Source organism: Eufriesea mexicana, unplaced genomic scaffold (genome assembly GCF_001483705.2).
Source record: "Eufriesea mexicana isolate 0111107269 unplaced genomic scaffold, ASM148370v2 scaffold2119, whole genome shotgun sequence".
NCBI classification, from domain to species: Eukaryota; Metazoa; Arthropoda; class Insecta; order Hymenoptera; family Apidae; genus Eufriesea; species Eufriesea mexicana.
This window is the reverse complement of record NW_016910196.1, coordinates 478,545-490,538: the sequence shown is the minus strand read 5'-3', so window position 1 is coordinate 490,538 and position 11,994 is coordinate 478,545. Positions and strand designations below refer to the sequence as shown.

The 11,994-nt window shown below is 48.6% G+C and overlaps 1 protein-coding gene across 1 annotated transcript in view; it reads right to left on the bottom strand.

Moving 5' to 3' along the window:
• Window positions 1–1,096: 1,096 nt before the first annotated feature.
• Window positions 1,097–11,994, bottom strand: part of ci (transcriptional activator cubitus interruptus) — a 24,352-nt gene continuing 13,454 nt past the window's right edge. The window contains exons 4-11 of the mRNA XM_017903088.1: window positions 10,616–10,884; window positions 4,859–5,113; window positions 4,539–4,703; window positions 4,306–4,470; window positions 3,805–4,227; window positions 3,182–3,718; window positions 2,846–3,103; window positions 1,097–2,768 (exon numbers count right to left, since the gene is read on the bottom strand). Of these exons, the coding sequence (XP_017758577.1) occupies window positions 1,299–2,768; window positions 2,846–3,103; window positions 3,182–3,718; window positions 3,805–4,227; window positions 4,306–4,470; window positions 4,539–4,703; window positions 4,859–5,113; window positions 10,616–10,884 (3,542 nt within the window). The 3' untranslated portion in view covers window positions 1,097–1,298. The remainder of the gene's footprint in view (window positions 2,769–2,845; window positions 3,104–3,181; window positions 3,719–3,804; window positions 4,228–4,305; window positions 4,471–4,538; window positions 4,704–4,858; window positions 5,114–10,615; window positions 10,885–11,994) is intronic.

Sequence of the window (11,994 nt, the reverse complement as noted above, 5' to 3'; positions counted from 1 at the left end):
TTTTTTAAAAAAAAAAAAAAAAAAAAAAAAAAGAAACAGCTCTAGGTACGCTAAGTTCTCAACTTCTCAAGGCGCTCGCCTACTTCTCATCGTCCCGACGACGATCGTGAAAGGCACTCGACGACGTTGCTTTATAAAAATTAGAGATTCCAAGATCGTCCCGGTCGGTCAAACCGAACGTGTGTAATCTAGAAGTGTTTTTCTCAACTATCTTACGCTTCCTTCCTTTACAACGATCCCTATGAAAGACACGCAACCGACGCACCCTTTCGACCACCCACATATACACAGATGCACACGCACTCGACGCATTCTCGCTTAATGATTGTCTAACTGTATCATGCACGTTGTCCATGAGCGTTAATTGATAATCTCTTACGTTACTGCGTTTTTATCTACAAACTTTATATCCTAGTATTGGCCGTCTATATTCTCATTTTTCATCGGTTAATCTCGTTAGTAGCTGGTCGTATCATCGTAAAGTTACTTCGAGAAAGTTATTTCGTTGCTTCGTTGTCGGCATTAATCGTGTCAAAGTTTTACATATTTTAGCCATTCGTCGTGAATTTCTAAGAGGGAAAAAGCTACGATGATACGACAAGAACGGTATATTGGCACGCTTTGAAAAGACTGGTCGTAGAAAAATACGGTACAAGGTTGTCCTCGAAAAATATGCCGCGGTCTCTCGCGCGATATTCCTACGTACAATTGAGTTGTGCGACGAAAACAAGCTCGATCCAACAGGGATCTCGCGCTTTAAGCGTAGTGCTATAATAAACCTACGTGTAAATTTCGCTTTGAAGAATTTCGGACGAGACATCTTAAATAGGATCCTCGAAAAATAAATTACTCGGCGCGCACGCCGACCGCGTGCTTAGCTCGACCTTAAGGCACCCCGTGGCTCCGTGAATTTTGTACAAATACTACAGCCTATAAACAACGTAAGCACAGTAGAAAACACATTTGAACTCTCTCGTAATACGTATCACTTCGATTTGCAATCGTTGCTTAATCACCGAGAATATCATCCGTTTATGAGGTCACGATCTACTACTATAAGTAATAATTAATTTAAGCGATCGACCGCCGACTGGGCACTTAACAAGTAGAAAATACGCTCGTTCCTACTGAAAGGAGGGAAATAGTAAAACCTCTGGTCTTTATCAAAAATACAGAACGCTCGGGTCGCCCTCTACGCGCGCGACGCGTTCCGCGCGCTTATTTAAACGTTAGTATCAAAAAAAGTACAATAGAAAATATATCTGTAGGTATATTTCTATATATTCGTAACGCGAGATTCACTGAATCATCTGTAAGTATCTGTTCTCCTCGAGCAACGAGCTCAGAGACGAAGTCATGTCGTTCACCACCATGTTGGCGCTAGACGGCAGAGGCTGCGGCAGCGACATCGGGTGAGTGGAACTGGAAACGTTCGTCTCGTGGGTCTGAGCGTTCCCAGACCAGTTTCTGCACTGTTGCACGTATTCCAGTGTCCTCCTGTACGAGTCCTGTCTCATACCTTGCGGTGGCTTCATCGGAGACCCTTGCTGTGACTGACTGATGTCTCTGCATTGGATCTCCGGCATGGCAGCACCGGCTTGCTCGTGATAACATTGGTCGCCACCGTAGCCCCATTGACAGTTACAGTTATACTGCTGATGACTCGGAGGGTTGCTCCGAGCTTGACAATTGTGCGTACAAGTATGTTGCTGCTGTTGCATTCTGCAGTTGGTCTGTTGAGCAGTGCACAACTGCGGAGACGTCCGCTTGGGCAGAGCAGTGTCTGTGACTTGCCTGTGACCACCGTTGGGGTGAGCACAATTGGTCATTTGCAGGCAGGGAGTAGTTTGCTGTTGGGCCTGTTGCTGACAGCCCTGGAGACTGGTCATGTTTGCAATCGGCTTGGCCTGGTTGTTCATGTTCAACTGAGAACAGTGCGGCGACATCTGGCCACACTGATTAGACACTGTGGTCTGCTGAGCAGAGTGTAAGTTCGACACCTGACCATTGGGGGTAACCATCGGCCTGGTACACTGACTGGCCACTTGACCGCATTGGGTACTGGGGTGGCTCATGGTCGTCGGATTAGGTATAGCTGGTTGTTGAGTGCAGTGCGGGGACAGTTGCTGACAGTTGCCTGTTGCGCGCATCTGCACGCACTGCTGTTGAGTCATGGCGCTGTGATTCGGCGGAGCGCAAGGAGGACTCGCGTGGTGGTTCACCTGACCGTTTGTATTTCCCGTGCAGTTCGCGCTCAGTTGTCCTTGGCAACTGTAGCTGGGGTAGTAGCCGTGATGCATGTGGTTCTGAGGACAGTTCCTGGTTAATTGCGCGGAATTCTGCGGAAGATTCTGCGGAGGGTGCGGGGGTGCCAAGGCACCAGCTGCTGGTGACGTTAGAGGCTGGTCGCTGATGTGACTGGGAGCATAGTGAGATCCTGGTGACATGACTTGACCCGCTGCTGGACTCAGGACTTGGCCGCCGTTCGGTTGCGACGGATAAGTGGGTGGAGGACAGTATTGCGAGCTGGGCTGTGGAGGTCTAGAGCTGGGACACTGGTTGTACGGGGACGGAGAAGTATTCTGGTAATTCGTGCAAGTCGGTTGAGCGGGTTGCGGTTGGGGATAGCAGATCTGTTGATGGGACTGGCTGTAATTGCAGGTAGGCTGCATCTGACGTTGGTAGTGCAAGGGATTGGTGCAGATCGGTGACTGACAAATAGGTAAGGGACTGCTGCGACAGTTGATCTGAGTCCCTCCAGCCTGAACCTGGAAGAAGAGCGAGAAGTTAATAAACAAATTTCGATGCATCTGAAACACGATCTATTTCCAGATAATCTACGTACTTGGTTCAAGTACTGCATCATCTCATCAGGAATAACCAGCTTATTCTCCACCATTTCGCCTTCTCCAACCTCGTCCAGAATGACTTCTTGATTAGGGTGATGCTCCAGAAGCTGAGCTGATCTTGGCCTTGGTGGCACAGGCGGTGAATTCCTTTGGGTCTGGTGACCCCTAGTAGGTTCCGACATGCGACGATCACCGGACGGTTGAGTGCAGTGACCACTTGGACCGTTCCAATCTCCTGGCATACCCTGAATGCCCTAAATTGATCGAACATCCAATATTTTAGGCACACCGACTCGAACGATGCAAGGATAGAAACGCGTAATCCCAAGTACCTGCAGAGACATATTCTGCGTCTGGACGACAAGATTGCTCGTCGAGTAGGGACCCTGAAGGTGACTGGGAGGGTTCATTCTGCCGGAAGTGGTGCTCATCTGACTGCTCCTCCTCGATGTCCCTGGACTAATGGGGTCGTAAAAGCTTCCAGGCCCGGTCGGACCCATTCTAACGGCGCTGACCCCGCTGGCTTGGCTGCTTCTCCTGCTACCGAAGTCCGTGGACTTCATACTGCCGTAATAAGTGCTTACGGTGCTATTGCTGTCCCTTCGTGGCTCGCTCAGAGGTTGAAGCCTGAGCTGCAGGTCGGAAAGACTCGTCTGACGGGCGGGTCCGCCGCCCTCCATCTTCAGGTCAGTGATCCTCCTGTTCAGGTCGCCGATGTTACCCTGGGGACCCATGCCACGTGTCCCTCTCATACCGGACACGCTGACAGGCAAGTTTGGCATGCCCTTAGCGTTCAATCTGCCTTTCAGACGATTTCTCGAAGAGGGCGGCGGAGGTTGTTGCTGTTGCTGCGACTCCATTCCACCCACCTGTAAAATTGACCCGAGATAATCGATTTAACCTTCATCGCGTGATCGAATTTACCTTTTGTAATTCTAAATATTCCCAAACTCACCATGGCACGTAGAGCAACTGGCAGATCAGCGATGTCCAGGTCATCGGGTTCCTCGTTCCAAGGTTCCTCGGCCAGGGCCACGCCATCGCCAGTCAACGCACTGACCCCGGCAACTTCGTCGTTGCAGCCACCAACCAGAGGACTACCTTGCTGCTGCATCATGCTAGGCGGACTGTTCGCTTCGCTTTCAGACTTCACGCTGGGACTCGACAAGCTAGGCGTCTTTGGATGAAGATCCTCGCTTCTGCTGGGACTATGGCCTCCTGCGCCAGCTTCGTCGCTTCCTCCGCCATCTCCACCGCCTCCTTTATGCTTCTTGTTGGCATAAAACTCTGCACCGTGCACGGTTTTCACGTGTTTCCTCAGAGACGAAGGGTCCGTGTACCTCTTCGTGCAGCCTGGCGCCTTGCAGACGTACGGTTTCTGCGAATCAACGCGTTATAATCCCTACTCCAACTGATTCTTAAAAACTACAGATACCATTTCGGTCTGAACAATTACCTCGTTGGAATGAGTCCTATTTTGGTGTTTCGCGCGGTCACTGGCGTTGCTGAACGCCTTGCTGCACCCAGGGTATTCGCAAGTGTACGGTTTTTCTCCAGTGTGTGACCTGAGATGCGTCTTCAGGTTCTCCAGACGCGAGTACGCCTTGAAACAGCCCTCGAACTGCAATCACGAGCACCATGTTATCGAATGTATAACCTCTATATATCTTCAAAGTTTGCTCTACTCACGGTACACTTGTGCGGTTTCTCGCCAGTGTGCCTTCTCATGTGCACCACCAACATGTACTGAGCCTTGAACGGTTTTTCCTCCCTCGAGCACTCCTCCCAGCCGCAGACGAAGCTTTTCTTGTTCGCGTGTATGTGATCGTTGTTGATGTGTTTCACGAGATCATCCTGGAAATGAAAAATACGCGATGAAGGAACTGTTAGATGGACCCAAACCTTATACAATATGACTCATGAATAAGAAATCGAGGAACCAAAGGATACTCGTCTGTTAGACAGCTCCGTGGGTTAAGAAACGCGAGATTAGAATTGAAAATTCTCACCTGGGTCGGAAACTCGAGGCCACAGTCCCTCCAGTGGCAATTGGTTTCGATGAAATCACCCGGTTCGTCCCTGAGGTCCTCGCTGGGACTGAGTCCCTGGGGGTGGGTAGGTGGCGCGGTGGTTGTCGTAGCATTGGTGGTGGTCGTGGCTGGTTCCCTCTTCACCTTGGTGGATGCTCTTCTCGAAGACGTGTCCGCCTCGGCCGTCACCGACCTGGTCGACGATTCCGACGCTTTTCTGCACGACTCCGCGCTCTGGAAGGCAATTGCGATAATAACGAGTGATTACCGGTCCCTCTGAATTACGTATCCGCTCTCGAGCCTGCCGTAATTCCCTGTCAACCTTGACTAATTAAATTTCTCTCGATTTTATCCGGGTGTTAAACACACGTTCTCCCTCCCTTTCTCGGCGCCACGTCGACGTTAACTGAAATAACAGCTCGCGCGTAACGTTCACCGTAATTTCTTGCGTCACGGAGTAAAAGATTAATCACGCCCCTCATATCGGGCCCTAATTTACACCGCACGAGCAATTACGATCGCGATATTCGACTTGGTAGCTAAAGGGAACCGATAGCCGATGCTAATTCGATCGCCGGAGGTATCCACCGAGGGTCCGTATCGGCGATCTTTGACGCTAGGCCAGCGATTTTCTGAAACAAACACCGGCGTTCAGGTACCGGAGAGGGAAGCGCGCCTCGTGACACACGATCTGCACGCGATCTCGCAATTATCGCGTACCGCACGGCCTGTACCGTGCCGATCGATCGTTCCTGGCCATCGTAAACCGCTGCCTCGCTGCCTCTGCGTTATGATACAGACGTAATTCCGAATATCTCCGCCCACATTGCGGTTTCTGCCTCGCGTGTTACCAGGGCAGAGCGGAGAGGGTGGGCCGAGTGGATGCGGGATTGAATACCGTGGAAAGAGTACCGATCTTTCGATTGATTGAAAGAAGCTTCGTGTTCGCTGATTGCCAGATATCCCACCAAATTCTTCGAAGGTTCGCGCGAACAGGTTTGTGAACCTTTCGACGGATTTTCGACGAATGTTTTTCGCGATATTCGATATGCTATTAAAGTGTCGAATCTCGTATACTCACACCGATTGCTATTATATATAATTTTAACCCTTTGCGGACCGAGGTTTTGAGAGTAAACTGTACTCATGGGGCCCAAACCTCATCGCGATAGTCCTTCAAAACTACCAACGCTCGTTTCTGCTTCAAACGCTTTTAAATTTTCGTTCATAGCGATGAAGACACAAAGCAGTTTACCACATCACTTAAAAACTTGGGACGCGTGGGTCCTAGGGCCGCAATAGCGGGCGCATATATATTTTCCTCGGTCATAGCAACGCGTTTACGTGGGGCACCACATGTGGGGGGGGGTGGTCCCTCTTTCTCCTCCTATGATTGTGACGAATGTTCGGCTGGTCACATTACATTGTATTCTAAACGTGGTGGTACTACTAGAAAGGACGAAAGGAAAAGGGCGCCCCCCCCCCATTTTCATATTGGGCCTACTAGTGGGACTCATCAGTAAAGACTACCTAAAACCAAGGCGTAGCAATTCCAATTTTCCAATTTCACATACGTCTAATGCATCAGAAACTAGATACAATAACATACTATCTAGCACGCACCGCCTTAGACGCGGATATTATTGAAATGTCTGGAAGTTATATATATAGGAAGCGGAGGTACTCCGAGGACTTGCGAGAAAGTCCTCGAAATCGGAATCCATCTAGCGGCGAGGGTGAGAACGATGGTCGCTACACATTTACGAGTCCCTCCGCTCTAACAATTATTCGGTCGTTCGCAGAGGGTTAACCTAAACTGTTTTATTAGCTCGAATGATTTTATCCTTCTATTAAAGTATTCGAACGCTTCTATTATTCATATTTAAATACTTATTGCAAATCGTAAATAACTAATTAACTAGTCCCAGTATTAAACTTCTTCGATAAATACGGGTAATTTAAATGATACTTTAATCGAAAAATGAAGCGACTTTAGGAAATATATTTCGTGGCTCATAAAATTTTCTCGGAAGCAGAGGCATATTTAACCCTCTTAATTGATCCCAAGGTTTTTCTATCGCGCCGCGAAATCCCGCTCGCGCTTATCGAATAACTGCAAGCTTTCACGATTTGATAGGCCACGTTGAAATTAATGGAAGCATAAGAGACGCACGGATGAAAGTGGTTTCAAGGCTTGGGAAGGTATTAGGCAAACGTTCCGGGAGAAAACTTTTAGCACTTTCTGGTAGCCGGTGAAGATATAGAAGGTAGATAGAGACCATTAACACTTTCAAGGCGCTTTCGACGGTACACCGGCGTTGCCTGATCGTGCGTCGAGAAACGCGTGAATGGTTTACTGGAACTTCCTTCAATTAAGTTGTCCGATCGAGAAATTTATCGTACGCTACAACACCGACGAATACCGTAAAACGTACGTGTTTATAGTACACGTTAAACAGTAGCCGCGGTAGCACGTGTTAAACCAACAGTCTTAATCACGAATAAGAAAGCGAGAGCCGAACAAAAACGAACCAAAAACGAACACGGAACCAATAACGCGAACTGTCGCGGAATGTAACGTAAATTTTCGTCCTGCAAAAATGGCGGTAACGAAATACGCGTCTATCACGAATACGGTGACCATTTTCGTAAAGGAAAGGGTGTTCTCGAAATAAGAAAAGCTGTGGAAATTGTGGAATAATCAGTGGAAAATAGAGCGTAGTAATGAAACAATCTTTTACTTACGCTACAGAATTTTCATCGTCCGAAAAACACGCGAGCAACGACCAATAATCGTCACCTTCCCCAACCATAATCGTTCTTCTTATGTTAGATGGGGATGGATGGTTACGTTGCCATAAATGCTTTGTGGTCGAAACGGTTCAAAGTTAACTCTGAGAAGCACGGTGGGATTAAAAACCTTTTTGATGCACCGTAATGCATGGTGGGACATTTTTAGTCGAATAATTTCTTCCATCTTCCAACTCAATTTAATACGTTGATTGCCATGGTGGTCAACAGTGACCGGCGTTTGTCTCTTCAGTGGGCCATGGTGGTTACCATTGTCCAGTGATATAAATTTTGTTAATTTACACTCGTTTTATTCCAACCATTTTTTGAAAATTTGAAGAACGTAAATAAATGGAGGACTTTAAATAGAAGATATTGATAATTCCTTATTATATCGAATAGAATAACAGAATAGTGGAATAATGGAATTTCCAATAGAATAATGGAAATTTTATTGTGGTCAAAGCGTTAGAAATACTGCATTCCACTGTCAGACTCTGGCACGCTCCACACGCGCAAGCTCACGGATAATTCATTGCGGTTCTGCGATTACTCTGCTCGCGAAACGTATTTTATACTTTATCACAGCCGAATCGAGCAAGAGAATGCCGGAATAGCTACAATGCAGCGTTAAATGTGAAAACGGTAAATGAACCGAGACCTGTCTCGTCCTCCATCATCTACTCGCGTCGTTAGATTTCGCGACTTTCGCGTAAATCCACGTAAGCGTGATCAATTTTCAACGTCCACTCTCGTCTTGCTCTTTCCTGTTCTTTCCTGTTCTTTCCTAGACCTCTCATCTTCCGTTGCTTTGGAAGATTTCGCGTGAGAAAGCAACGTAATGGCGGTGGAGCTAGAGGAAAAAGAGGAGATAGCGAAAAATAGGTAAAGGCAATGCGAGTGGGGCATCTTCCAATTTCTTGGAAGATTTCGCGCGGGAAAGCAACGGAATGGCGGAGGAGCTAGAGTAGAAAGAGAAGCTACAGTAGAAAGAGAAGAAAGAGGAACTAGAGTAGAAAGAGGAGCTAGAGTAGAAGGAGAAGAAAGAGGAGGAAAAGTAGAAAGAGGAGAAAGAGGAGAAAGAGGAGATAGCGAAAAATGGGTAAAGGGAATGCGAGTGAGGCATCTTCCAATTTTTTGGAAGATTTCGCGCGGGAAAGCAACGGAATGGCGGTGGAGCTAGAGTAGAAAGAGAAGCTAGAGTAGAAAGAGAAGAAAGAGGAACTAGAGTAGAAGGAGAAGAAAGAGGAGGAAAAGTAGAAAGAGGAGAAAGAGGAGAAAGAGGAGAAAGAGGAGAAAGAGGAGATAGCGAAAAATGGGTAAAGGGAATGCGAGTGGGGCATCTTCCAATTTTTTGGAAGATTTCGCGCGGGAAAGCAACGGAATGGCGGTGGAGCTAGAGTAGAAAGAGAAGCTAGAGTAGAAAGAGAAGAAAGAGGAACTAGAGTAGAAGGAGAAGAAAGAGGAGCTAGAGTAGAAAGAGAAGAAAGAGGAGCAAAAGTAGAAAGAGAAGAAAGAGGAGAAAGAGGAGATAACGAAAAAGGGGGTAAAGGAAATGCGAGTGGGGCCTTATTGTCAGCGGCCATAGAGACGTCGCGTTGGCCAGGTTACGTGGCGGAGGAGCGAGAGGCCAGGCGATCAGCCAGGGGTCCTTGCTAGCGGGGCACCTCTCGATTACGAGGCGCCTATAAATCCATCGATCACCTTGTGGGAACGAGCGTGCACGAGGGGCGAAACGCGGCGGGAACGAGCGAGAAACGCGAGTCGATGCAATCAGGGGCCCGGGAAGTTTACAGCGTGCGGACACGCGGCGAGTCGTGTCGCTGGCGGAGAAAATGAAAACGCCGCACCGCGGATGTAAATAAATCAGGGCAAGCGGGAGAAACAGAAAGCCGGCTAGAAACATAGAAACGGGCCGAAGAGACCGCGATGGCTGGACAGAGAGGGCCTGACAAAGAGGCCAGCCGGTGGTACACGGGGAACGCGATTAACAACGACGCGAACGGAGAACGCGAGAGTGGAAGGAAGAGGAGGAAGAAGAGGAAGATGGTGAAAAAGGAGGAGAAAGAGGAAGAAGATAAAAGACGATGGTCAGGTGGACGGGGGTGGAATCTGGCGAAATAATGTGCGCGAGATTGCTTGTAACCCGAGGACCATGCGAGGGTAACCCAATCTTTTTCTCTTTCTCCCCCTCCGCTCCTTCCATTGCGTGCCGCGAGGATGAAGCTGAGAAGTCTCCGTGGGCCCTCGTAGGCCCCACCAGGGCCCATAAGCGGCGACGAGTGCCCGCAGAGGAGTAGACGGCTCGCCGAGGGGACGATCGTTTATTCCCGATGAATCGATGACGAGCTACCGAGCATACGTGGCTACACGACCGGCAGTAACAATCGAACAGGCACCTGTGCGCGCCCGCGGCGCTGCAGGTACCTTCTCTGGTATCGCGTATCGCGCGCCAGACGCAGGCACCGTGCAAGATCGACCACGTCTTTGCATAATCGTCGATCGCGCGCACGGACGCGCCTCCGGTAATTGCGTCCAGCTCCACGCTTCACACCGGCTATTCCGACCGGGTATTCCGCTCATTCCGACCTAGCTTCTTTCCTCCGGAATACCGTTATTACCGCATTCGTTTAAATTTCCCGTGGTATTTGTCTCCCGTGCTTTCGTTCCTCGCGCGAGATTCTACGAACTTGTTACAGTGACTGAGGCCTGCGCACAGGATGTTATTCGAGGATACCGGTGTTTTGTTGCATTCCATCAAGTTTCTCGGAATATTCGTCGACTGTGGTTTCGTTATTCGATAGGTACAAGAAGCGCCAAGATTGGAATTGCAATTTTCAGTTTTGGAGGTTACGAGAATTTTTACGGGGTTTTGTTAAAATATTTATAAGGGAATTTGATTTACTTTAGATATTTCGAACCTAGAGTTCGGTTTTAGTCGTTTACCTCGGTTTTCGGCGGCAATCCTCCACCGTGTGGTCCAAGGGTTGCCGAGGCCGTGGAATGGGGTGGCACGCCGGGGTACAATTGCGAGTGTGGCGATAATCCATGGGCATGGGGGTGTGGATGAGGCGGTGGTGGAGGTGGCGCTGGGGGTTGCAAGGGGTGAGCATGGGGTAGGAGCGCTGCGGCAGCTGCGCTCCTCAACAGATGCGCTTGAAGCTGCTGCAAGTGTGGCGCCATTCCTGGGTGCATTCCCAGCGCTGGGCTCATTGCTGTGACAGAAAAACAATTTCAAAAATTACATTCCAGTTTGAAAGCAGTCGTCGCAAAAATATTTCAAAATTTAACCATTTAAGGAATTAATTTCAAAATTTAATAATTTAAGGAATTATTAGAATCGCAATTTTCTTTAACCCCTTGTCTACTGTTCGCGCCTATAGGTGCTCGACGCAGTTTGGCTTTCTTCCTTTAATTGAAATTCAGTCTTTTGGTTACTGCAATACGTTTTCACAAAAATGCATTCCTACCCAAAAGTTCGCCGTTCTCGGCGCACATCGTAACTTAATTCCTATCATATGTTACGTCCAATGCGTAACAAAGTCTGCTATAGTCAAGGGGTTAATTAGACCTCCCCTATTTAACTCGTTTAAACCTTCGTTTAAACGCAATTTCTCTTTTCCAATTCTACGTATTAAAAATTTCCAATATTTCCATTTATTTTATTTCTTGTAAGGTCTTCCTTTAATTTTCTGATCCACCGATCAGCACCGCGCACCGGGATCCTCGGCCGATCTTTGAGTAAACATGCACGCGTAAATAACCCGAGAACCATCGATAATTCGCATGACGTCTGGACAACGTCACTCCCGGTTAACGGGCGAAACAAATCCCGAAGCTCGCTCGCTATCGCTCCGTATCAAACCCGCGTCCCCCCTATGGCCGTGCAACGAGCGCGCTTTCTCGATAATTAATTGCGAGGAAATCCAGCTGGCCGTTGTAGAAAGCCGAAAGCCGATACCGTTACAACGCAACAGGAAAAAACTGTCCGTGCAACAGGGAATTATTCGTACGATCGGCGCTGATCTCATCGGCGCGATACAGACCGATCCCGCGCGCCAGCCACGGTACCCCAGGCTTCGATGGTTAACGCGAATACGGTGGACGAGGGTGGCGATACACCGGGATAATCGACGGAGATCGAAATCGGACCGCGTCCATTCTCTTGACAGTCGGAGCACGCCACGCCGGACTTCCGGCACGTAGGCCAAGCTTGCATTTCAATGCTGCGAGCCTCTCTTACGAAACCATAAGGCTGTGTACGGTGATCGTGTAGGCCGTGTTGCCTGCGTTATTTGTCGTCCCTCTCCTACGCATAGGGAAAG